Source organism: Tasmannia lanceolata, unplaced genomic scaffold (assembly GCF_043159265.1).
Source record: "Tasmannia lanceolata isolate RefF3 unplaced genomic scaffold, GAP_Taslan_0.1 ptg000008l, whole genome shotgun sequence".
Lineage (NCBI taxonomy): Eukaryota > Viridiplantae > Streptophyta > Magnoliopsida > Canellales > Winteraceae > Tasmannia > Tasmannia lanceolata.
Genome location: NW_027518685.1, coordinates 60,682,404 through 60,709,046, shown reverse-complemented (window position 1 = coordinate 60,709,046; position 26,643 = coordinate 60,682,404). Strand labels below are relative to the sequence as shown.

Here is a 26,643-nt window from a genome sequence, read left to right as displayed (position 1 = left end):
GCCGGGGCGTCCCAGGATAGCATTGTAGGCCGACTTGGCCCTTACCACCAAGAAGTTCACCATGGCGAAGGACTGGCAGGGCGGCTCCCCGATAAGAACTGGAAGCTCGATCTGCCCTTCAACTTTGACAACTTCTCCGGAGAACCCGAACAGATCAGAGTTGGCCGGCTTCAGACGGTCAGTTCCGATCAGCATCTGCTCGAAGGCGTGATAATAGAGGATGTCTGCGGAGCTCCCATTGTCGACCAAGATCTTCTTCATTTCCCAGTTCGCCACCAGCATGGTGATGACCAGGGCATCATCATGCAGGAGGATCAGGCCGTCGAGATCTGCATCTGAAAAGGATATCTCGTTCTCTAGCCTGGCCTTCTTGCTGCAGGTATGGACGGCGTTGACCTGCCGGGCATAAGTCCTGCGGGCTGATGAAGAGGTTCCTCCAGCGGTCGGCCCTCCTGAAATGGTACCAATAACACCATGAGGTTGAGGTTGAGGTACCTGAGGAGGGGGGCTGGCCGGCGCAGGAGCTTGGATGCGGTCGCCCAGAGGTTGAGCGCCCCGGGGGCTTCTGCCTCTGGTCCTCGGCTTGTCCTTGCGTTCTCTTCTGTTGTCATCATTTTTTAAGTACCTGCCGAGGTACCCTCTGCTGATCAGCTGCTCGATCTCCTCCTTCAAATGAAGGCACGCGTTGGTGTCATGGCCGTGGTCCTTGTGGAACCTGCAGTACTGGGACATGTTTCTTTTCCCCGACGAGGTCTGCCTCTCCGGCCACCGGATGAAATCCTCTCCCCGAATGGTTGCCAGGATCTGTGCTCTGGACGCGGTCAGCCGCGTGTAATGCTCTCTCGGGTGGGGGCTTCTCCCCTTTCGGGAAGGGCTTCTCTCCTTGCGCGAAGGGCTTCTCTCCTTCTTCTGAGATTTATCATCCCTACGCTGCTTCGTAGGGTTCTTCTCCTCAGGCCTTCTCTTGCTAGCAGAGTCCAGGGCGGCGAGCATTTCCTCCACCGAGATGTACTCTTCCGCCCCGGCCATCAGGTCTGCGAGGGACTGCGGATTGCGCCGGGCAACTGCTCGTCTGAAGTCCGTTGATCGGGCGCCGGCCAGAAGGGCATTCGTGGCCGCGGAGGGATCCAGGTTGGGAACCTGAAGAGCTTCCCTATTAAAGCGACCAACGAACACTTTCAAGGCCTCATCATCTCCCTGCCTGAGGGCCATCAGCGAAGCCGTCGTCTTCCTGGGTCTTCTGCTGCTCATAAAGTGACGGGCCAGGTCGTCCCCAAAGTCATCAAAATTGTCCACGGACCTGGGTTTGAGCCGCGAGTACCAGTCTCTCGCGGCCTCAGTCAATGTGGTGGGGAATGCCCGGCAAAGGAATCCATCCGACGCCCCGTGGAGGAGCATTGTAGTCCTGAAAGTCTCCAAGTGGTCCACGGGGTCGGTGGTCCCGTCATACTGCGAAATCTGCGGCATCTTCCACCCCGCGGGGGCTGCCCCTCTGAGCACCCTGTCCGAAAATGGGGGAGCGCTTGTGAAGATCCGGGAGGCAGGCCGGCCCTACTCTCTGGCGAGTTCTTCAATCCGGTGGTCCATCTGCTGGATCCTTAGTAACATCGGGTCGTCTCTCTTTTCTGCCTGGTGGACGGGCCTCTCTCTTCTTGCCGGCGGGCTCATTGCAGAGCCGGACTGACTGGCCGGACTCCTTCGCCGGTGCCGCGATCCTTCTCCATGCGTGGCGTCTCTCTTGCTGCCATGCCTTTGTATGGAGGGAGATCGTGACCGGTGATGTAGGCGAGGCTCGGGGCGCACATGCTTGTCCCGGGAGAGGTGATCTCGTCTTGTGGAGTGACGAGTCTGCTCCCGGGGCGGGGGCGTGTGCTCTCTGCGGGAGCTTCCCCTCCTCTGGGTGGGCTGAGAAGCCTCGGCTGGGTGCTGCTGGAGTGCGGGGGCCGGATTCCTGAACTGCGCAATCACAGCAGTCATTTCTTGGAAAAGGGCCCGCATCTCCCTCGGGGTCGGGGTAGGGTCTGAGCGGTCCGAGCGAGTCGGACTTTGCTCCCCTACCGCCCCGACCTCTATCTGCGAGGCCAGTCGCTCGCTTCTTCCTTCGCGGGGGGCTGTAGCCCGGGTCGTCCGGGAGGTTGGCACATGCTTTCCGTTTTTCCCTACCATTGCTTGAGTGAGGTTCCGAACAGCTTTTTGTTCCGAGGTCCCACGGATGGCGCCAAATATGTTAGGTCTAAAATTGGTAACAGGTTATGGTAGGGCCGGAAGGGCTGATCTGACAAGCCACAGCTGAAGGGCTAGTGGAGTCCTGCGCTGCACAAGCACAGACAAGGATGCAAAGGGTCAGAAGACCAACCCGGAGTGGTACTCCGGACGGGCGCTTCGACACTCAAGTCAGTATGAGCAGGAGTGCAGAGCAATGTCAGAGCAGAAAGCTTAGGGTTTTTATCTCAGATCCCTCACCTTATGTAGACACCCCATTTTGACCAGACCCAAGCTTGCGGTGTTCAAGCAAAACCCCATCCAATCACTAAGCTAAGATCTCAAATTACATTGCGAATTAGGGTAGGGTCTCACCAAGGCCCCCGCCAAATTTCATCAAAATCCAAGCCGATTTGTCAAATAAGACGAGCAATGTAGGAAGCATAGTGTAATCTACATAGTGTAATCTAAAAAGGGGGGTGAATCATCTTAAAGGTGGTTGTCCATGGAAAAGGGAGGCATATATATAATTTATTATTATTATTATTATTATTATCATTTTCGTTTTTTTTTTTTTTTTTTTTTTTTTTTTTTTTTTTTTTTTTTTTTTTTTTTTTTTTTTTTTTTTTTTTTTTTTGATCTGAGATTTTGGGAGTCTCAGATCTAGATCCGAGATTTTAAGAATCTCAGATCTGGATCTGAGATTTTGAGAATCTCAGATCTAGATCTGATATTTTGGGAATCTCAGATCTGGATCTGAGATTTTGGGAAAACTCAGATCTGGATCTGAGATTTTGAGAATCTCAGATCTGGATCTGATATTTTGAGAATCTCAGATCTGGATCTGAGATTTTGGGAGAAAATCTCAGATCTAGATCTGAGATTTTCAACTATAAAAGAAGAGTGTAGAGAGGTGTTTTTTGGGGGAGGAGAGAAAAAGAAAAGGAAAAAAGAAAAAAAGAAGAGGAAAGAAAGAAAGAAAAAAAGAGAGAAACAGAAAGAAAGAAAAGAAAGAAAAAGAGAGAGAGAGAGAGAGAGAGAGAGAGAAACACAGAGAGAGGGAGAGGGTTTGGAGATTTTCTTCTCCTACCACCATCTTCTACTTCAATCCCATCTCCTCCCTCCACCTTCACTTTCTCCTCCATCGCCGATCATCCCACCGATCTCCGGCAATCGGGTGGACTTCGACAACTCTGGTCGAATCCCAACCATCTTTCCGTCAATAGCACAATTACAGTTCCTTCATTTGGCTCTACTGGAACTCAGGGAATTATCTACATCAGGTATGTCAATACAATGGATGTATATGGATATGTACTTATTTGCAGATATATATGCGCATGTCTACAAATAGATGTATGTGTCTCTGAATGTGTATGTGTGTTTCCTAGGTATAGTGATCCTTAGTTCTGATTTTTTATTTTTATTTTTTTTTATTTTATTTTTCGACCTCAAATGCTCAAAATTTTCAAAATTAAACATCTCAATCTTGTAGATCTCATCAAACCGGTCAATTCGACATATGGCAGCCCAAATTTGGCCAAAAGACGAGAGAGTTATGCCCGTTTAAAATTTTCAGTCCATAATGATGTTTTTGTTAAGTGTATTAGAAATTACTGTGTCGTGAAACTTTTGGACTGCTACTGCTTAGAATTGTTCAAAACTGTGAACTGGAAAAGTGTTCGTTATAGTATTTCCTAAAACTTTCTTATTGATCAAATTTTTCCATAAATGCTTTTTAACATGTCAAAAACGACTTGCAAGCTTCAGTTTTTCTAAAAACAATGTCATTTCTGCAACAGCAGCTTGTTGGCCATTTTTAGGCTATTCCAGGTCTGTTTCGCCCGAAGCCATACAAAGAAAAAATGTTATTCAAGAGATTTTCTAATACTTTGTCCTTGTGTGAAGTTTTCCAGAATCAATGTTTTAAGTGTCAAAACGGAGCCCGAACTTTCAGTTAAAACACTAATATGTCCTTTAATTGATGTTTTTGTTGTGTATTAGAAATTACTGTGTCGTGAAACTTTTGGACTGCTACTGCTTAGAATTGTTCAAAACTGTGAACTGGAAAAGTGTTCGTTATAGTATTTCCTAAAACTTCCTTATTGATCAAAGTTTTCCATAAATGCTTTTTAATATGTCAAAAACGACTTGCAAGCTTCAGTTTTTCTGAAAACAATGTCATTTCTACAACAGCAGCTTGTTGGCCATTTTTAGACTACTCCAGGTCTGTTTCGTCCGAAGCCATACAAAGAAAAAATGTTATTCAAGAGATTTTCTAATACTTTGTCCTTGAGTGAATTTTTCCAGAAGCAATGTTTTAAGAGTCAAAACTGAGCCCGAACTTTCAGTTAAAACACTAATATGTCCTTTAATGGCGATGGATCGGAAGAAGCCATTTTCCGACCACTTCTGGCCAGATCCAAACAAAGTGGTCAACTGAGAGAATGTTTCTTATGATGAGATCTACAATTTTGATTAGTAGTATTTTTTATGGTTTTGATGTTTGAGGGGTCCAAAAGTAAGTGCAAAGTTGCATTTTTCACATTATATGTCATAATTGTGCTATTTCTTGAAAATCATGGATAACTTGAGCTCAATTCAATTTTAATAATTGTTTTGGATGTTTGAGCTTGGTAGCAAGTTTTAAATTATATATTGAATCATTCTCATGATTTGTTTGGCATTTTTTACAATTTTTGTTGAAAATTACATGTTGAATGGAGATTTCATTTTTTTTAGATTGTTTTGAGCCTATATAGTTCTAATGCTTGTATTGGGATATGATGAGCATGCTAGCAAGTCAGAAATCACATATTGAATCATTCCCATGATTTGTTTGGCATTTTGACCATTTTTTGAAGAGAATTACATATTGGGTGGAAATTTCACCTTTTCTTTTTTTTAAAAATTGTTTGGAGCCTATATCAATTTTAATGCTTATATTTGGGCGATGAAGGTGCTAGCCCAAGCCCATCCTTAGGGGACTTGCTCAGTCCAAGTAGCATACCCCTCATTTGTATATAGGAGACTTGCCTAGTCTTGCTAGCTTTTTTTCTCTATCCTACCTCTGTGTATAGGAGACTTGCCCAGTCTCTTTCTCTTGCTAAACCTCCTCTTTGTGCGTCGTTTGGTTTTGGGAGAACACCCTACTCGGCTTGGCTTCATACCCCTATCCTATATGGGTATCTGGTTGCACATTTGTTGCACCCTAGGGCTAGGTAGCTGTCCGGCCCGGCTGGGTGTTTTACCTTTGCCAAATATGCGCAGGGTCTCTTATTCTTTTTTACGTCATTTGTGTCTCGGAGACAAGCCTTGTCTCATGTAGACAGTTTCCCCTTTAGGAGGCTTACTTAGCCTCATGTTAGAGTAGCCTCCTCTTTTAGAGTGAGTCTTTGACTCGATAGTGTTATTAGAGAGTCTCTGACTCATTTATTCTCCCTCTTTAGTGTTGTTAGTTCGGAGTTTCTCCTTTAGAGTTGTTGATTACTTCGCTTTGATTAGAGGCTAACTCAGTCTTATTAGAGCTTTGCTTGCTTGGGATCTTGGATCGTTTTTCTCTCTTCTTGGGACGCTATCTTTCTTGTTGTGGTTTGTCTCTTTGAGACGCCAGTTTCTTGTTGTGGATCGTCTCTTTGAGGCGTTAGTTGCTTGTTCGGGGTTTCCCCTTTTGGTTTTAGGGCTTTGCCCTAGTTTGTGGTTGTTCTCGCGTGTTCCCTTTAAGATTGAAAACATTTAAAGGTTTAGAGCATTGGAAAAGCTTTAAAATCCAAAAACATTAGAAATTTAAAACTCAAAAACATTTGAAAACTTTAAAACTATCAAAAACATTTTAAAATATAAAAAAACTAAAAAAAAAATAAATCTAAAGTGTTGAGTGTTTCTTTTATAAGCGTAGTTTGAAAGTTCGTTCCGAACTACGTTGGCTTGATCCCTTTCAACAGGGTACGTAGTGCAGCTCGGGATCCACATCCTAAGTCCAGCCAAACCTTAAAAAATAAACATTTTTAATCTTTAAAAATTACAAAAATATTCAAACCATTTTCAAAAAGATCTTCCTCTAGAGTTAGGAGTATGTCCTAGCTGTTTAGGTTGTGTTCTAGAGTTAAGAGTTTGTCTTGATTGGTATTGATATGGTATGTCTTGTCGTGTGAGTGTCTCTAGAGTTAGGAGGCCTCGAGTCGATCGGTCAGACATCTAGTCGAACCGATGGCTAGATTAGGCATATAGTCAGCCCATAGTTTTCCTTAGGATGCACGGCCTAGTTACACATAGGTTGTAGGAACCACCTGCAGGGCTAACCTACATTTAGTTAGGGCATATAGGGTGTCCTAAAATTCACAATTTACCGGAATTTAAATAATTGTGTAAGAAACTTTAATAACTAGTCCGGTCTTTTAGATCGAGTCTAGGATAAAGGTCTAGGTGTCTTAGGCATCCTAGCTTAGAATAGGGCATCGAACTACGTGGGCTCCGATTCTTCCCGAGGCCGGGATACGTAGCGCAGCTAGGATGGATGGCCATTCTGGTCCGAGTCCAGTCCTGCATTAGAGTTAGGACTTGTCCTGTCATATATAGCATAGATTTGTATCTCATGTTTTGATGTGTTTTCTTACTTTCTTGTACTGATACTATACCTTTGGTTGTAGCTTGCATGTGTGTGTCCACCAGAAACTTAGACACCCATTAAGCATGTCACTCATAACCTAGCTTTGCTTAGGTGACACATTTTTCATTTCATTTTATGTGTTTATTTCTTCATTCTCAGGAAATGCATGCTTAGGTAGACGATTCCTGAGGATTGTTCCCATTTCACATGATTTTTACCCAACTTCTTTAGAGTTAATGAAAATGGCATAAGAGACCAAGTGCTTGCACTCGGACGAATTGGGGGTGCTCTCAGACCTTCTCCATTCGTAACCAGGCACGAACCCATATATATTTCTGGTTATCCATTGCACAGAGGATTTGATTTTAGGGTTCCATGGCATGTCCATGGATGGCGACTCTGAGTTTATTTTAGGTATGTCTCGATTTTGAACTTCGGTTCCGGATCAAGACATATCTCTTTCTTTTTACATCGCCACTCGTGATATGCTATGAGGGTGGCATCCGTTTTGAGAGTTCCTTGGCAGAGCTCTCATTCACGTGGATGATCCAGAGGATGGTGTAGGGGGCCTGTTCCCTCACCTTCTCATTTCTTCTCTTCGGATCGGGGTCCACAGGCTGGCGACTCTGCTGGGGAGTTTTTTTGAAACATTGCCTAACTCTATAAAAATGCCATTTTTACTAACTTTGAAGAAATTTGAGCTAAAATCATTTTAAATGGGAACTTTATCGTTAGAATCCAGGGGCACCAGATAGGCGCGTAATTAAAATGAGGGATTCACACACTACACATCATGCATTATCATAATTGTTATTTCTTTCATTGTTTTTCCTTCTTGGTTCCACGGGATAGATTCAATGCGTGCCCGACTGGGATATCTTTACCCTGATGGTACTGTTGAATCTATTTCCAAGCTATGCGCCGGTGCTGCAGCCGTAGACATTGGGCGTACTTTTGTCTACAGCAGCCGATGAGCAATGAAACATACTATGTATAACATGGGGCGTACTTGTGTTATACATGTTAAGTATGTTTCATACGCATAGTACCCGATAGATTGAGTCTGGAGCCCTACTTTGTTTTATATATATTATATATACTTACTAACCTAGTAAAGCCCAACTAGGAAGTACCCGTTTCGAGATTGCATTCATATAGGGTCGAACATGTGTTGCTTACACATGTGGAGCCTAGAGTTAGGAGCTTTGTCCCATCTGTAGACTAGAGTAGCTCACCTTGCGTGGCTACAACACGGTCCTAGCACACTCATCAGTCTGTCTTGAGTCGAGATTTTCTCGACTCCGCTAGATTAGATTTAGGGCTGGTGCCCCTGGTTAGGATTTGTGTGTATGTGTATATACCTATATATATACTGATTATGTATATTATGGTTCTCCTCTTAGTCAGAGATTCTTTATTTAATTCAATCAGTTATATCCATTCCGTTATTCAGATCTAAGTCTAGTCAGTGGCTTTTTGGTCGCCATTATCTTGGCCAGGTTTAGTCCTTGATCTGTTGATCATAGGGTTTGATCAAAGATGTGTGATCACTCATCTTTGATGAAAAAATTCCATGTCCCAGATTGTCAAGCTTATTCCTATTGATCACTTAAAGGTTATCTTTCCTTCCTTATCATCTTGTTCTATCTGAGTGTCAGGTCTGATCATGGCGAACAATCTGTTAGACAAGTGGATAGCCGAGACTATTAAATCTTTTCCGCTAAGGTGTGAAGAATGGAGTATCACTGAGCGTTTCATCGGTTCATTTACTCATCTGAATAGTCGTGGCATAAATTGGAAGTTTCTTCAAGCAGCTGCTAAATGTTGGGATCCTGTTTTCCATGTTTTCCGATTCGGGTCTTTTCAACTCTGTCCTATATTTGAGGACTGGTGTGCCTTGTTAGAGCTTCCTCCCGAGGGACTCTGGATCCGACCTTCAAGCACAGACTCCCCTCATGATCTTTTTTACAAACTTTTTGAAAATAAGATCGTGAAAACTCTACCTTGCTTAACTGAGAAAAATGTGCAATTTCAAACCCTCATTGAACTGTTTTCTCAAAACGTCGATCCTACTGACTCCCGTTTTCAGAAGTGTCGACGTAATGCCTTAGTCTTTGCTGTCTTTGCACGTCATGTTCTTCGTAGAGATTCTAGTGCTGCTCCTTTCACCTTGTTAACAATTGTAGATCAGATAAATGAGGGGAGAAATCCTGTCCCTACAATGCTAGCTGAAACCTTTTATGGCTTAGACGTTATTGCTAGTAAAAAGGTACAGGATAACTTTTTCGGCTGTGCCAAGCTGTTATATGTGTGGCTATGTGAGAAACTCACTATCCTTCAGCCACAGAACCGCATTGAGTACACCCTTAAAAGTCTTCATTCCTGGAAGACCAAGATTAAGCAATCTCAGCTTAAAGAATGGCACCATTGGTTGCAGACCATAAAGGAAAGCCAAATTCGTTGGGTGAGTCAATCATGTCCACAAATTGTTACCAGTACTTGCCCATACTCATTTGTCCATCTTATGGGTTTAGAAAAATCATCTTTCTATGCACCTTTGTGTTTCCCTTCTCAGATTATTGGAATCTTGTGTCCTCCTAAGGTTATCACACCACCTTGTTGTGAAGACCTTACTCCTGATCTCATTGCATCCATAGTAGCTGCCTGGAGAAACAAAATCACGGAGAGGAGATCTATTTTCATGTCTAAACTTCGAAAGGGAAGAGAATTTGGGGAGCCTGCAAACCGAAGAGCTCGAATTAATGAACCATGAGGATCTTTGGATCAAGATTGTCATTTTATTGTTTTCATTTGTTCAAAGAATTTTTTTTGATTCAGGGTTTTCAGCATTTTTACATTGTAACCGATTGCCGCCAGTATAATCAATACAAAGGATGTTTGTTTTTACTTTTGTCTCTATTGGTACAAACTCTTTTATTTCATTTGTCAATCAATTAATCTAGTTTGTTAACTTCCAATCAGGATTCTGAAAGATAGCAACCATCGCTCCTAAAAAAGACTCCCAAGCTAAGCCTGCCTGGTCTAGACCTACTTCAGTGTCTAGACTTGTTCGTCATTTTGATTCTCCTGTGCCATCCGCAGTACACTCACCTTCTTCACCAGAGTCTTCCGGTTCCTTTGAAGTAAATCAAATGGCAGACACAACTGAACTTTTAATGAGCATGCAAGAGATGATGAAAAACCTCACCCGAGACATGGCAGGAATGAAAGAAGAAATGGCAAACATGAAAACACAGATAAGTGATAAGACTTCCACGTCTAGGCCCGTACTTCAGCCTTCTCATGTTCCAGCTCCGGAGTCACATAGACCCGTTATCCAGTCTTTCGAGGTGAATTTAGATGATGATCAGTATGCTGCAGAGTATTGTGCTCCAGAGGTTGATAGAGAAAAAGAAAATTTTGAAAAATTTGAGAAGGAAATGTCTGAAAAGTTCAGCAAGATGGCTCATGAGATGGAGCAGATGAGAGTCCAGGGACCCAAGAAATTTGACGTATCTGAATTAATACTATCTTCAACAGTTTCTTTACCGCCCAACTTCAAAGCTCCTGATTATGACAAATATGACGGAACCGGGTGTCCGCGTAACCACATGAGGTGGTTTATCATTTTGTCCCAGCAGTATGGTCTGAGCCGTGAGCAGATGGCCCAATTATTCCCGATTTCTTTGATTGGGATCGCAAAGAAGTGGTTTCTAAGGTTAAAGCCCGAGGAGGTGAGAACCCTGGAAGATATTTCGGAGAAACTGATAGAGCAATTCTCAATGGAAGAGGGTATTGAGGTCACGAAGAGAGACCTAAAACAGCTAAAGCAAGGTCCTCAAGAGACCTTCACTTTCTTTATCAGGCGCTGGAGACGCAAATCTGCTCAGCTAAGCCAGAAAATGACTGAATCAGAGCAGATAAAGCTGGTTCTGAAGAGTTTGTCTCCCACGTATTTTCATTTTCTTGCTCCTCAGCATTACCCGAGCTTTGACCATTTAATCAAGACGGGTACTCAGACAGAAGATGCCATAACAAAAGGCTTGAGAGCCAAGGTTTCTTCTGAAATCCGAGACGGGAAAAGACCTATGGTCCAGTCCAAAGAAATTCATGCTGTCAGTTATACCAGGCCTGTGGCCAGAGTTGCTGCAGAGACTGCTCCAAGGAGAATTGCATATGACAGAAAGTTTGATCCTCTTCCATATCCGATAATAATGATATTCAAAAGGCTTATGAAAGACAGGAAGATCCGGCTCCCAGATATCAAACCTCCACCCAATCCCTTACCCACATTCTGGAAGACGGATCAGTACTGTGAATATCACAGAGGTCCAGGGCATTTGACTGAGAATTGTTTAGCCTTGAAGCATGCCATCCAAAACATGATTGACAAAAATGAGTTGGCAGTGGAGAGACCAAACGTCACTCAAAACCCACTTCCTAACCATCATGCCATGCCTCCTCCTACTACCAACGCCATCTTTACTGACGACCCTCTGCTTGATCCAGCAAACCTCATTTGTGCCATTACAACAGAAAAAACCTATGTCATGAAGTTTGATGATAGGGAGCTGGAGGCAGTAGAAAGGAGAGAACGTTATGTGATTTCCTTCGTTGATGACGAAGTTGCTGAGTCATCATCATCCCAGCCTTGTGTATTTCAGACTGACAGTGTCGGAAATGCAAGGGCAGCTCCTTATGTCTTAAGGGCTGAGGACTTTGAAGAAGATGAGTTATTGTTGTTGGATAACCATTGTGACGAGATGCGTCACATGACCCGCGGTGGGCGTGTATTCAAACCTCAAGAATTATGTGTAGAAAATCCTGCAGAAGTTGCAAGAAATGCAGAGAATCTGAGGCAGAACAAGGTCAGCGCAGATGAAGAAGAAGAGAGTTTGCTGAAGCAGCTGAAAAAGACTCAGGCCAATATTTCTGTATGGGGCTTACTCATGGCTTCGTCCAGGCACAGGAAGTTAGTTCTTCGAGAACTCAACTCGGCACAAGTCTCTGTAGACACCACTCCTGATGAATTGGTGAGCTTGGTTGCCATGACGAGAGTGTCTAAGACCTTGTCTTTTACTGATGATGATTTGCCTTCTGAGGGTCGAGACCACACAAAATCTCTGAAAATCACTGTTGTTTGCAATAAGAAAAGAGTACCAGAGGTGTTGGTTGATAATGGCTCTGCTCTGAATGTATGCCCGTTGAGTACTGCAACAACTCTTGGATTTGGTCCTGCGGATTTCATCCCATCTGAACAGGGTATTCTGGCATACGATGGTACTCGCCGAGATGTGATCGGAACCCTAGTAACTGAGATACAAATCGGAGGAGAAGACTTCGAAATAGAATTCCAGGTTTTGGACATCAAAGCCTCATTTTTGCTGTTACTTGGGCGCCCCTGGTTGCACAAGTTCGGGGTTGTTCCTTCCTCTCTTCACCAAAAGCTGAAATTTCTTCGTAAAAACGGAGTGGTAACCGTAAAGGGAGACCCGGACCTGGAAGTAGGACTGATTACTCAGGACCTGACAATGGAGAAGTCTGAGGATGTTAGTTTAACTGGATTTTCACTAGAGGTGGCTACCATCACCTTTAAAGAAGCTATGAATGAGGAAATTTGTTTCCTGACCAGTACAAACTCGAATGTCGTTCGGATGGTTCGTCGACAGGGATACATGCCAGGTGCAGGGCTGGGGAAATACCATCAGGGTTTGACCGAATTCCCTGAGTTCGAATCCTTCAATGGTCTGTTTGGGCTAGGGTACAAGCCCTCAAAGAAGGAAATTAAAGAAATGAGGTTGCTGATGATGAAATGGGCTGAATGTCGCCGCAGAGGGTTAGAATTACCAATGGCGCCGATTAGTTTGACGATGAACGGCCGGTTTAGGAAAGAAGGTGCTGATGTCCCTTTTTGTGGTTTTGCCGAGACTTGGCTGGATGAGAGTTCAGGGCAAAGGTTGCCAGGCTTTGAAATTTTCTTCGATTTGCAGTTGGAAGACAAGCAGACTGGTCTGCAGATTTCAGAAGTTGAGTCAGAAGCTGATTGGGCAGAGCATGTAGAGTCGAGCCTTCTGAGTTCATTGTTTCTTGAAGATTCACAGACTATTGCTGTGATCGACCAGAGGATTTCAATTTTGAACCCTACCCATTTAATCATCCCGGCAGAAGAACCATTGACCAATTGGACTTTTCAGGTCATACCTCAGGTTACTTTCCTAAACAGTCGTGTCCCTCCAAAAGAGTCAGTTGTCCATAAGTACCCGTCAGTCTTTAAGTTTGATTCAGAGTCTGTTTATTCTAATAATTCTTTTGATGCAGGTAATATAAATGTCGAGTCTCCTGAAGTCGATGATGATTCCTCTTCTTCCAGAGGGATCAAGTCAGATGCTGCCTCTATCGTTGATTCAGATATTATTTCCATACATAGTTCAGAGTCAATTGACATAAATGTCAATATGTTCGTTGAGTCCGTAAATTTGTTTCAAGAGTCTATTGTAAAGCCCGATGTGGGTGATTCATCATTTCATGTACTTGATTCAGCATTCAATGAAATAAAAAATTCTTCTGAGTACATTCCTGTCTCTACTTTTATTTCTACTGTTTCTGCTTCAGAATTTGATAATCTTAATAATAACAATCAAGACTCCCCCTCTGATGAGGATGCCGACGACACTCCTCCTGAAATCAAATACATGATTCAACAGGATGAGAATCGCCGAGCAAAACCACTCGAAGAGGAAATTGAAACCGTGAATATAGGTGACGAAACCTTGATTCAGGAGATTCGAATTGGTAAAACTTTATCTCCTGAAGAACGCAAGGAATTAATCGCCTTACTTAAAGAGTTCAAGGAAGTTTTTGCTTGGTCATATGATGACATGCCAGGGTTAAGTGAAGAAATTGTTCAACATCGCTTACCCTTAATCCCTGGTATTAAGCCAAAGAAGCAAAAGCTCCGAAAACTCAAAACTGAATGGGAGTTGAAAGTTTATGAAGAAGTTAAGAAGCTGTTGGAGGTAAAATTCATTCAAGTAGTTGAATACCCAGAATGGCTTGCAAACATTGTACCGGTGCCCAAAAAGGACGGGAAAGTTCGAATGTGTGTCGATTTTCGAGACCTGAACAAGGCAAGTCCTAAGGATGACTTTCCTCTTCCCAATATTGATCTCCTGGTTGATAATACAGCTGGTCATGCTCTTCTATCCTTTATGGATGGTTTCTCAGGCTACAATCAGATTAAGATGGCGCCCGAGGACATGATGAAGACAGCGTTCATTACTCAGTGGGGTACATACTGCTACAGGGTGATGCCGTTTGGTTTGAAAAATGCAGGTGCTACATATCAGAGGGCTGCTACAACTCTTTTACATGATATGATCCATAAAGAGGTCGAGGTATATGTTGATGACATGATTGTGAAAGGCAAGACTCGACCTGAGCACACTGTTGCCCTGAGAAGGTTCTTTGAACGGATCAGGAAGTATCAGCTTCGCCTAAATCCGAGTAAGTGCGTCTTTGGTGTTACATCAGGAAAGCTCTTAGGGTTTATGGTCAGTGAAAGAGGGATTGAAGTAGACCCGCAAAAGATTAAGGCAATTCAAGAAATGCAGCCGCCGAAGACAGAAAGGCAGATCCGAGGTTTCCTTGGCAAAGTTCAGTATCTGAGACGGTTCATATCACATCTGACGATGACGTGTGAACCCATTTTCAAGCTTTTGAAAAAGAATTCCTCGAAGAAGTGGAATGAAGAATGTCAGGAGGCATTTGAAAAGGTTAAGCAGTGTCTATCCTTGCCCCCTGTCCTATCGCCAGTTACACCAGGCCAGCCATTATTGTTGTACTTGTCTATCACAGATACAGCGATGGGTTGCATGCTTGCTCAGCAAGATTCAGAGTCTAAACGGGAGAAGCCCATTTACTACATCAGTAAGAAGATGCTGGAATACGAGTTAAAGTACACAGTTTTGGAAAAGACATGTCTAGCATTAGTTTGGGCTACCCAGCGGCTTAGACATTATTTGCTTTCGAGCAAGATCTTTTTGCTTTCACGGATGGATCCGCTAAAATACTTGTTTGAGAAGCCCGCCCTTACAGGAAGAACCGCAAGATGGTTGTTGTTATTGTCTGAGTTTGACATCACCTATGTCACTCAGAAATCAATTAAAGGGCGTGTCGTTGCTGAACAGTTGGCTGATGCACCCGTTGAAGAGAATGCTTTTCTGAAGGCAGAATTTCCTGACGAAGAGATAATGGATATTGAAGAAGAAGCGTCAAGTACTAAGTGGCTTATGTATTTTGATGGAGCTGTAAACAGTCGAGGACAAGGAGTAGGAGCTGTGCTTATATCCCCTCGGAAAGAGTATATTCCTGTTTCTATCAAGCTACAGTTTGAATGTACGAACAATATGGCCGAGTATGAAGCTTGCATCGCCGGGTTAGAGGCAGCCTTAGCTTTGGAAATTCAAGATATTGATGTGTTTGGGGATTCTATCTTGATCATTTGCCAGATTAATGGGCAATGGAAAACTCGAGAAGATAAATTGATCCCTTATAACACTTATTTGGAATCTTTGGTCAGAAAGTTCAAGAACATTACGTTCACTCACTTGTCAAGGACCAGAAATCATTTTGCTGACGCTTTGGCTACTTTGGCCTCGATGTTAGACATTTCTATATCAATGGAGGTTCAGCCGCTAGTTGTCAGACTTCAGTGGGCCCCTTCGCATGTGAATGCAATAGAGATTTTAGCCAGGTGTCCAGATGGGAAGCCATGGTATATAGATATCAAGAATTTTATTGCTGGTAAAGGGCATCCTCCAGAAGCTTCAAGCAAAGAGAGGAAGACTCTTCAGAAGTTGGTTGCCAACTTCGTTATTTGTGGTGAAGAGCTGTACAGAAGGTCATTTGATGGCATACAGCTTCTCTGTGTTGATGAAGACAAAGCCGCAGAGCTTATTAAGCAGACCCATGAGGGAGTTTGTGGACCTCATATGAATGGCAAGATGTTGTCTAGAAAGATTTTGAGGCTTGGATTCTATTGGCCCACAATGGAAGCAGATTGCTTCGCATTTGTGAAGAAATGCCATAAGTGTCAAATCTATGCAAATCTTATTCATGTTCCTCCTTCGGAGTTGCACTCTATGACTTCTCCATGGCCGTTTTCAGTCTGGGGAATTGATATAATTGGGAAGGTTTATCCGAAATCTTCGAGCGGGCATGAGTATATTCTAGTCGCAATTGATTACTTTACGAAATGGATTGAAGCCGCTTCGTATGCTTCCATAACATCGAACACAGTTGCGAAGTTCATCCGTGCCAACATTATTTGCAGATATGGAGTGCCTCACGAGCTGATTTCAGATAATGGGTCGCATTTCAAGAAAGAGGTGTTACACCTATGTGAAGAATTTAAAATAAGACATCACAAGTCATCTCCTTACAGACCTCAAACAAACGGAGCTGTAGAGGCAGCAAATAAGAATGTTAAAGTCATTATTAGCAAGATGACTGAGACTTATAAGGATTGGTCGAATAAGCTTCCATATGCCTTGTGGGCTTATCGGACATCAATCAGATCTTCAACTGGTGTAACTCCGTATTCTTTGGTGTACGGAATGGAAGCAGTCCTCCCCGTTGAGGTAAGGATTCCCTCTTTGAGAGTGATGATGGAAGCTGACTTGCCAGAGTCTGATTGGGCCAGAGCCAGACATGATGAGCTGCATATGATAGACGAGAAGAGGTTGAGAGCCTTGTACCATATTCAGGGATATCAGAGGCGAATCGAGAGAGCTTTTAATAAGAAAGTTCGTGTTCGAGATCTGAAGCTTGGAGATCTTGTTTTAAAGTCCTACAGGGCACCGGTATTTGATCCTCGAGGTAAATTCAGGCCAAACTGGTCTGGTCCTTACATCGTTGATGAAGTCTTGCCTGGAAAAGCCGTAAGACTCCTCAATGAAAATGGAGAAAAATTAAATGAACCTACAAACCTGGATCAGTTAAAAAAGTATTATGCTTAAGTACACCAGGAGGCCGTCTTTGATCGACCTGAGCTTTAAGTCAGCAGCCTAAATGTTTTAAACCGTTTTGCAAACCCTTTGGGCCTATAAAACAATTTGTTTCTTTGATGAACCCAAACTAGGGGCATTTTTTTTTTTATATATATATAAAAAAAAAAGAAAAGAAAAGAAAGTAGTTTGAACTACGTTATGACCTGATCCCTTTTTAAGGGTACGTAGGTAGCCTGATTAATTCGGGTTCGGTCACGTCTTTCACAAAGCCAAATGGGGCGAACTACGCGGATCTGATTCCCATTTCTTCAGGGATACGTAGGAAGTCTGGAGGGTCCAGATTCGGTCCAGTAACATGTAAATACATTAGGGTTTAGCCTTTTTGAACCTAAGCCTACCTGAAAGTCCTTCTGGTGTATTTAGGCCCAGGTTTGTAGAGAAACAGAAAAAAAATAAAAAATGATGGAGTCTTAAGACCCGCTAAGCTGAAAACCCGAAAGGGCAGTTTAGGCAAAAATCAAGGCATTGGGCCTGCTGGATGGAAAATCTGCAAGGGCAGACAGTCCAGGCAAAAATTAAGGCACGCGGTCCGCTAAATCGAAAACCCAAAAGAGCGATTTGGTCACGGCAAGACTTCATGAAGGACAGAGCTATCTGAAAGCCAGTTGAACTTCTCTTTTTCTCTTTGGCTCTTCTTTAATGTCTGAATAAGTGCCATCAGAGCTTCTTTGGTTACTCTTTGAGTCAGGAAATTGAAACTAAGTAATCTGAAGGTATAATAACCATGATGGAGATCTTGAAAAGAGGTTGAAACATCTTTAAACATGATATTTTAAAAACAAAAAAAAAGGCCCTAAGAGTGGTGGACTTTTAACCATTTTTAAAAATGTTTATCAGTTTCAGAAGCAGATTCAGTCTCTTTTAAAGTCTTGTTTAAAACTCGTCAAAGTCTTTAATCATTGTCTGTCAAAGTTAGTTTGTTGTCGACTCAAAGTCAATTTCCAGAGTCCTGTTTAGTCAGTATTCTTCCCAAAGCCGGGGTGATAAAGACTCAGAAGCTTAGAGAAGCAGAGAATTTGTGGTTCCTGTGGATAATGTAAAGCAGAGCAATGTTCATATGTCGGCAAGCTTTCAGCTCAGTTTCGATATCAGCAGATGGCAAAGATGAAAAAATTTCGGGTGTAACAAGTTTCTGGTACCTATGAAAAACCTTGTAAACCCAGGTGTTTATCAGAAAAATTTGTTGTAATCTCAAATGTTCAGCCTTTGGCCCATTCCCTTTTTTTTGCTCTCTAATGAATTTTGTCATGGAAGTAATCATACTAGGGGCATCTTTTATGACTTATGTCATAAAAGATGTCAAGTAATCATTGAGATTTGAAATAAATATTTTTATAAAATAGAGACTAAAGAAGTTCGAACACTCTTTATATTGAGCTTCTTAGTCAGGTTATTTTCCTTTGGAGTTGAATTTCTTTGAAAAATCTTTATCCCAGTGGAATCTAGAATTCACTACAGAGATTTTCAAATTTCAGTAAAATGCTTTGCATCTTTTTTTTCACTCCAGAGAATTCGCTCAAAAAAAAAAAAAAAAAAAAGGTGTTTGACCTTCAAAAATTCTCTCAAGTTACTCGAGTTTTGAAAGATTTTTAATAAAGATAAAACTTAACAGATTCCGTATTCCACGATCTGGTCTTTCTCCGAACCTGTGTTACACAGTTTGTTCTTTTCTTCAATCATTTTGAAAAATTTTAATAGGGGGAATCACCGAACCTGTGTTACACGGTTTGGTCTTTTCTTCGCTCATTTTGAAAGGTTTTAATTGGGGAAAAATCGTTGATTCTGTGTTACACGGATTGGTCTTTTTCCTTCTCCCGGGTATTTAATACCCTGATGATTAGTATTGTAATGTCAAATAGTGACTTACCTAATCATCGTTCCGCAATGTGCAGCTTCCTAACGTGTTAGGAGTCATGTGTATCTGCGAAGAGGTTTGTAGGGGACTGTTTAGCAGAACCTGCGAATTTGGATTTACGTGTAACTGTTTAGCAGAACCATGTAATCCAGAGTGATTCGCTACCTTGAAAGAGAGGAGTTAGAATTACTCGGATAGTTAAACAGATTTATTTTCAGCAATGATCTGTATAACTATCGTTAGGCTTGAGACTTAGTCTCGCCTTGGGTATTAGAAGTTTGAGTTTAGCTCGAATATTCGAGTACCCTAATAAGTGGTCGAGAAAGTTTTAGACTGATCGACGAGATTTTATTGGAGTTCGAAATTACCAAACCTGCGTTACGCGGTTTGGTCTTTTTTGAAAGATTTTAACAGAGTTTGAAATTACCAAACCTGCGTTACGCGGTTTGGTCTTTTTGAAAGATTTTAACAAAGTTTGAAATTCTCAAACCTGCGTTACGCGGTTTGGTCTTTTTGAAAGATTTTAATAGAGTTTGAAAATACCGAACCTGCGTTACGCGGTTTGGTCTTTTTGAAAGATTTTTAATGGAGAAACTCACTGAACCTGTGTTACACGGTTTGGTCTTTTCTTCGATCATTTTTTTTAAGGAAAATATTTCCGATCCGGCGTTACGCAGATTGGTCTTCGCCCGGATACTTAGTACCCTGATGATTAGTAGTGTAATGTCAAGTAGTGACTTACCTAATCATCGTTCCGCAATGTGCAGCTTCCTAACGTGTTAGGAGTCATGTGTATCTGCGAAGAAGTTTGTAGGGAACTGTTTAGCAGAACCTGCGAATTTGGATTTACGTGGAACTGTTTAGCAGAACCATGTGATCCGGAGTGATTCGCTACCTTGAAAGAGAGGAGTTAGAATTACTCGGATAGTTAAACAGATTTATTTTCAGCAATGATCTGTATAACTATCGTTAGGCTTGAGACTTAGTCTCGCCTTGGGTATTAGAAGTTTGAGTTTAGCTCAAATATTCGAGTACTCCGATGATTAGTAATGTAATGTCAAGTAGTGACTTACCTAATCATCGTTCCACAATGTGCAGCTTCCTAACGTGTTAGGAGTCATGTGTATCTGCGAAGAGGTTTGTAGGGGACTGTTTAGCAGGACCTACGAATTTGGGTTTATGTGGAACTGTTTAGCATAACCGCGTAACCTAGAGTGATTCGCTACCTTGAAAGAGAGGAGTGAGAATTACTCTGATAGTTAAACAGATTTATTTTCAGCAATGATCTATATATCTATCGCCAGGCTTGAGACTTAGTCTCGCCTCGGGATTAGAAGTTTGAGTTTAGCTCAAATATTCGAACACCCTATAATTGGTCGAGTCTTTGACTGATCGGCATGATTTTAAAAAAATATATATAAATTTTTTTTTTTTACTCTTTGAGTATTTGGTTTTGCACTTGTTTTGGACGAGTTTTGATTCATTGGTCTTTGGCCTATTTTTGCAGGTTTTCTAAAAAGGAAAAACTCTTTGAGTTTGTGCTTGTCTTAGACAAATTGCAACGTGGTTGATATAAAAAAAAAAAATGAAAGCTCTTTGAGTAATTGGAGTGATTGGTTTGTTTGTTTGGTTTGTGCTCTTTGAGCATTTGATATGTTTACTTTGGCTTAGCCTGATATATAAAAATAAATAAAAATGTTTGTGTTTTTAAAAAATTGCTCGTTCCTCTTTGTTAACTAGTTTAGATAGTTGAGTCATGAGTATTAGGGAGAGACTATCTCTTTGAGATGTCATAGTTGCCGAGTTAAGAGTCGGTGAGAGGCTATCTCCTATTGTTGGTAGAGTTTTATCTTTGTGAATATCATTTTAAAACTGAAAACCCAAAAATTTGCTTTGCTTTCGGGTCAGTCAAAATGTGTCGTCTGTTCAGCTTTGCCATTCGCGTGACAAGCACGCTCTGCCAAAGAGGGGCATCTGTAGACACCCCATTTTGACCAGACCCAAGCTTGCGGTGTTCAAGCAAAACCCCATCCAATCACTAAGCTAAGATCTCAAATTACATTGCGAATTAGGGTAGGGTCTCACCAAGGCCCCCGCCAAATTTCATCAAAATCCAAGCCGATTTGTCAAATAAGACGAGCAATGTAGGAAGCATAGTGTAATCTACATAGTGTAATCTAAAAAGGGGGGTGAATCATCTTAAAGGTGGTTGTCCATGGAAAAGGGAGGCATATATATAATTTATTATTATTATTATTATTATTATCATTTTCGTTTTTTTTTTTTTTTTTTTTTTTTTTTTTTTTTTTTTTTTTTTTTTTTTTTTTTTTTGATCTGAGATTTTGGGAGTCTCAGATCTAGATCCGAGATTTTAAGAATCTCAGATCTGGATCTGAGATTTTGAGAATCTCAGATCTAGATCTGATATTTTGGGAATCTCAGATCTGGATCTGAGATTTTGGGAAAACTCAGATCTGGATCTGAGATTTTGAGAATCTCAGATCTGGATCTGATATTTTGAGAATCTCAGATCTGGATCTGAGATTTTGGGAGAAAATCTCAGATCTAGATCTGAGATTTTCAACTATAAAAGAAGAGTGTAGAGAGGTGTTTTTTGGGGGAGGAGAGAAAAAGAAAAGGAAAAAAGAAAAAAAGAAGAGGAAAGAAAGAAAGAAAAAAAGAGAGAAACAGAAAGAAAGAAAAGAAAGAAAAAGAGAGAGAGAGAGAGAGAGAGAGAGAGAAACACAGAGAGAGGGAGAGGGTTTGGAGATTTTCTTCTCCTACCACCATCTTCTACTTCAATCCCATCTCCTCCCTCCACCTTCACTTTCTCCTCCATCGCCGATCATCCCACCGATCTCCGGCAATCGGGTGGACTTCGACAACTCTGGTCGAATCCCAACCATCTTTCCGTCAATAGCACAATTACAGTTCCTTCATTTGGCTCTACTGGAACTCAGGGAATTATCTACATCAGGTATGTCAATACAATGGATGTATATGGATATGTACTTATTTGCAGATATATATGCGCATGTCTACAAATAGATGTATGTGTCTCTGAATGTGTATGTGTGTTTCCTAGGTATAGTGATCCTTAGTTCTGATTTTTTATTTTTATTTTTTTTTATTTTATTTTTCGACCTCAAATGCTCAAAATTTTCAAAATTAAACATCTCAATCTTGTAGATCTCGTCAAACCGGTCAATTCGACATATGGCAGCCCAAATTTGGCCAAAAGACGAGAGAGTTATGCCCGTTTAAAATTTTCAGTCCATAATGATGTTTTTGTTAAGTGTATTAGAAATTACTGTGTCGTGAAACTTTTGGACTGCTACTGCTTAGAATTGTTCAAAACTGTGAACTGGAAAAGTGTTCGTTATAGTATTTCCTAAAACTTTCTTATTGATCAAATTTTTCCATAAATGCTTTTTAACATGTCAAAAACGACTTGCAAGCTTCAGTTTTTCTAAAAACAATGTCATTTCTGCAACAGCAGCTTGTTGGCCATTTTTAGGCTATTCCAGGTCTGTTTCGCCCGAAGCCATACAAAGAAAAAATGTTATTCAAGAGATTTTCTAATACTTTGTCCTTGTGTGAAGTTTTCCAGAATCAATGTTTTAAGTGTCAAAACGGAGCCCGAACTTTCAGTTAAAACACTAATATGTCCTTTAATTGATGTTTTTGTTGTGTATTAGAAATTACTGTGTCGTGAAACTTTTGGACTGCTACTGCTTAGAATTGTTCAAAACTGTGAACTGGAAAAGTGTTCGTTATAGTATTTCCTAAAACTTCCTTATTGATCAAAGTTTTCCATAAATGCTTTTTAATATGTCAAAAACGACTTGCAAGCTTCAGTTTTTCTGAAAACAATGTCATTTCTACAACAGCAGCTTGTTGGCCATTTTTAGACTACTCCAGGTCTGTTTCGTCCGAAGCCATACAAAGAAAAAATGTTATTCAAGAGATTTTCTAATACTTTGTCCTTGAGTGAATTTTTCCAGAAGCAATGTTTTAAGAGTCAAAACTGAGCCCGAACTTTCAGTTAAAACACTAATATGTCCTTTAATGGCGATGGATCGGAAGAAGCCATTTTCCGACCACTTCTGGCCAGATCCAAACAAAGTGGTCAACTGAGAGAATGTTTCTTATGATGAGATCTACAATTTTGATTAGTAGTATTTTTTATGGTTTTGATGTTTGAGGGGTCCAAAAGTAAGTGCAAAGTTGCATTTTTCACATTATATGTCATAATTGTGCTATTTCTTGAAAATCATGGATAACTTGAGCTCAATTCAATTTTAATAATTGTTTTGGATGTTTGAGCTTGGTAGCAAGTTTTAAATTATATATTGAATCATTCTCATGATTTGTTTGGCATTTTTTACAATTTTTGTTGAAAATTACATGTTGAATGGAGATTTCATTTTTTTTAGATTGTTTTGAGCCTATATAGTTCTAATGCTTGTATTGGGATATGATGAGCATGCTAGCAAGTCAGAAATCACATATTGAATCATTCCCATGATTTGTTTGGCATTTTGACCATTTTTTGAAGAGAATTACATATTGGGTGGAAATTTCACCTTTTCTTTTTTTTAAAAATTGTTTGGAGCCTATATCAATTTTAATGCTTATATTTGGGCGATGAAGGTGCTAGCCCAAGCCCATCCTTAGGGGACTTGCTCAGTCCAAGTAGCATACCCCTCATTTGTATATAGGAGACTTGCCTAGTCTTGCTAGCTTTTTTTCTCTATCCTACCTCTGTGTATAGGAGACTTGCCCAGTCTCTTTCTCTTGCTAAACCTCCTCTTTGTGCGTCGTTTGGTTTTGGGAGAACACCCTACTCGGCTTGGCTTCATACCCCTATCCTATATGGGTATCTGGTTGCACATTTGTTGCACCCTAGGGCTAGGTAGCTGTCCGGCCCGGCTGGGTGTTTTACCTTTGCCAAATATGCGCAGGGTCTCTTATTCTTTTTTACGTCATTTGTGTCTCGGAGACAAGCCTTGTCTCATGTAGACAGTTTCCCCTTTAGGAGGCTTACTTAGCCTCATGTTAGAGTAGCCTCCTCTTTTAGAGTGAGTCTTTGACTCGATAGTGTTATTAGAGAGTCTCTGACTCATTTATTCTCCCTCTTTAGTGTTGTTAGTTCGGAGTTTCTCCTTTAGAGTTGTTGATTACTTCGCTTTGATTAGAGGCTAACTCAGTCTTATTAGAGCTTTGCTTGCTTGGGATCTTGGATCGTTTTTCTCTCTTCTTGGGACGCTATCTTTCTTGTTGTGGTTTGTCTCTTTGAGACGCCAGTTTCTTGTTGTGGATCGTCTCTTTGAGGCGTTAGTTGCTTGTTCGGGGTTTCCCCTTTTGGTTTTAGGGCTTTGCCCTAGTTTGTGGTTGTTCTCGCGTGTTCCCTTTAAGATTGAAAACATTTAAAGGTTTAGAGCATTGGAAAAGCTTTAAAATCCAAAAACATTAGAAATTTAAAACTCAAAAACATTTGAAAACTTTAAAACTATCAAAAACATTTTAAAATATAAAAAAACTAAAAAAAAAATAAATCTAAAGTGTTGAGTGTTTCTTTTATAAGCGTAGTTTGAAAGTTCGTTCCGAACTACGTTGGCTTGATCCCTTTCAACAGGGTACGTAGTGCAGCTCGGGATCCACATCCTAAGTCCAGCCAAACCTTAAAAAATAAACATTTTTAATCTTTAAAAATTACAAAAATATTCAAACCATTTTCAAAAAGATCTTCCTCTAGAGTTAGGAGTATGTCCTAGCTGTTTAGGTTGTGTTCTAGAGTTAAGAGTTTGTCTTGATTGGTATTGATATGGTATGTCTTGTCGTGTGAGTGTCTCTAGAGTTAGGAGGCCTCGAGTCGATCGGTCAGACATCTAGTCGAACCGATGGCTAGATTAGGCATATAGTCAGCCCATAGTTTTCCTTAGGATGCACGGCCTAGTTACACATAGGTTGTAGGAACCACCTGCAGGGCTAACCTACATTTAGTTAGGGCATATAGGGTGTCCTAAAATTCACAATTTACCGGAATTTAAATAATTGTGTAAGAAACTTTAATAACTAGTCCGGTCTTTTAGATCGAGTCTAGGATAAAGGTCTAGGTGTCTTAGGCATCCTAGCTTAGAATAGGGCATCGAACTACGTGGGCTCCGATTCTTCCCGAGGCCGGGATACGTAGCGCAGCTAGGATGGATGGCCATTCTGGTCCGAGTCCAGTCCTGCATTAGAGTTAGGACTTGTCCTGTCATATATAGCATAGATTTGTATCTCATGTTTTGATGTGTTTTCTTACTTTCTTGTACTGATACTATACCTTTGGTTGTAGCTTGCATGTGTGTGTCCACCAGAAACTTAGACACCCATTAAGCATGTCACTCATAACCTAGCTTTGCTTAGGTGACACATTTTTCATTTCATTTTATGTGTTTATTTCTTCATTCTCAGGAAATGCATGCTTAGGTAGACGATTCCTGAGGATTGTTCCCATTTCACATGATTTTTACCCAACTTCTTTAGAGTTAATGAAAATGGCATAAGAGACCAAGTGCTTGCACTCGGACGAATTGGGGGTGCTCTCAGACCTTCTCCATTCGTAACCAGGCACGAACCCATATATATTTCTGGTTATCCATTGCACAGAGGATTTGATTTTAGGGTTCCATGGCATGTCCATGGATGGCGACTCTGAGTTTATTTTAGGTATGTCTCGATTTTGAACTTCGGTTCCGGATCAAGACATATCTCTTTCTTTTTACATCGCCACTCGTGATATGCTATGAGGGTGGCATCCGTTTTGAGAGTTCCTTGGCAGAGCTCTCATTCACGTGGATGATCCAGAGGATGGTGTAGGGGGCCTGTTCCCTCACCTTCTCATTTCTTCTCTTCGGATCGGGGTCCACACCTTAGCACAAGTGAAGGCTATTTATAGTGGTTCTGAGCTACCTGTCCAGGACAGGTGGTGGCCCCTGTATGGACCGGGTCTCATACCTAGGAGGGGCAGATGGCAGTCCTCGATTGGTCCAGGTGTCATGCCTAGCAGGGACAGGTGTTGGCTTTGCAGTGGTCCCTGTGAGGGCCACGTGTCAACAGCCGATTGGTTGCAGATTTTGGACCCCATCACCAATTATAGAACTTGTGATATGCTTATCTAGTTATCTCTCTGGTCTTGAGCTATTTCCCCCACGCTTGAATCAGACTTTAATGCTTCTTAATCAACATGGATTTGGTCTTGAACTCTCCATTGAAATAATTTCAGAATTGAAACCGAATTTTTTAAACTAAAACAGAATATAATCTAAAGTAAACATCATCTAAAGTGATATCCAAGAATGCCCACTACATGCGCTCTATAATCCTGTCGACCAGATTTCCCATGTGACATGAAGAGGGTTTCTAGGTATGGTCATATCTACAATCAACTCTCAATATGCATCATGAATATCAGCTCATTTGAAAGAAACACTTCCAAGTAAGGCTTACATGCAAATTAATCAACCAAATTTGTAGAAACACTAAGGGGCCGCTTGGGTACACGAATTTTAGAATCTTGGAATCCCCCCCGCCCAAAAAAAAAAAATCATTATTCATTAAGTTTTGAAGGCAATGGAAAACGTTAAAGGGAGTGAATTTATCCTCAAGCAGTGAACCATTCTCACAGAAACTGTAGGGGGCATCATTTCGATCCCTTTTTTAAAAATACACTTTCTTCAAAGATCTAAAGCATTCATTGTTGGGCCCCACAGAGAATGGGTGAGGCCTACCTTGGTCAAATATCTTAATAATGAAGTTTTTGGGCTCCACCAAGGGTTCACTTGGTATTCGGCTTGTGTAATGTGTAGCATCACTTGTTGTACCGGTTGTGGCTTCACAACTAGTCAAAGGGGGAATTTATC

General features: G+C 41.3%; 1 protein-coding gene across 2 annotated transcripts; it reads left to right on the top strand.

Annotated features, from left to right (window-relative positions):
* Nucleotides 1–3,138: 3,138 nt before the first annotated feature.
* LOC143885410 (uncharacterized) lies at nt 3,139–13,571 on the top strand. 2 transcript variants are annotated; one of them, XM_077389569.1, is made up of 3 exons: nt 3,139–3,485; nt 9,794–13,017; nt 13,130–13,571. In XM_077389569.1, the coding sequence occupies exons 2-3, from the start codon at nt 9,964–9,966 to the stop codon at nt 13,136–13,138; spliced, it is 3,063 nt and encodes a 1,020-aa protein (XP_077245684.1). In that variant the 5' UTR covers nt 3,139–3,485; nt 9,794–9,963; the 3' UTR covers nt 13,139–13,571. The 2 variants fall into 2 exon arrangements, with proteins under 2 accessions (XP_077245684.1, XP_077245685.1); XM_077389570.1 differs by having other exon boundaries at nt 9,794–13,005; nt 13,130–13,570.
* The last annotated feature ends 13,072 nt before the right edge of the window (nt 13,572–26,643 follow it).

Coding starts and splice junctions, on each gene's coding strand:
- LOC143885410 (XM_077389569.1), top strand. CDS start 9,964: ATGGCAGACACAACTGAACTTTTAATGAGCATGCAAGAGATGATGAAA.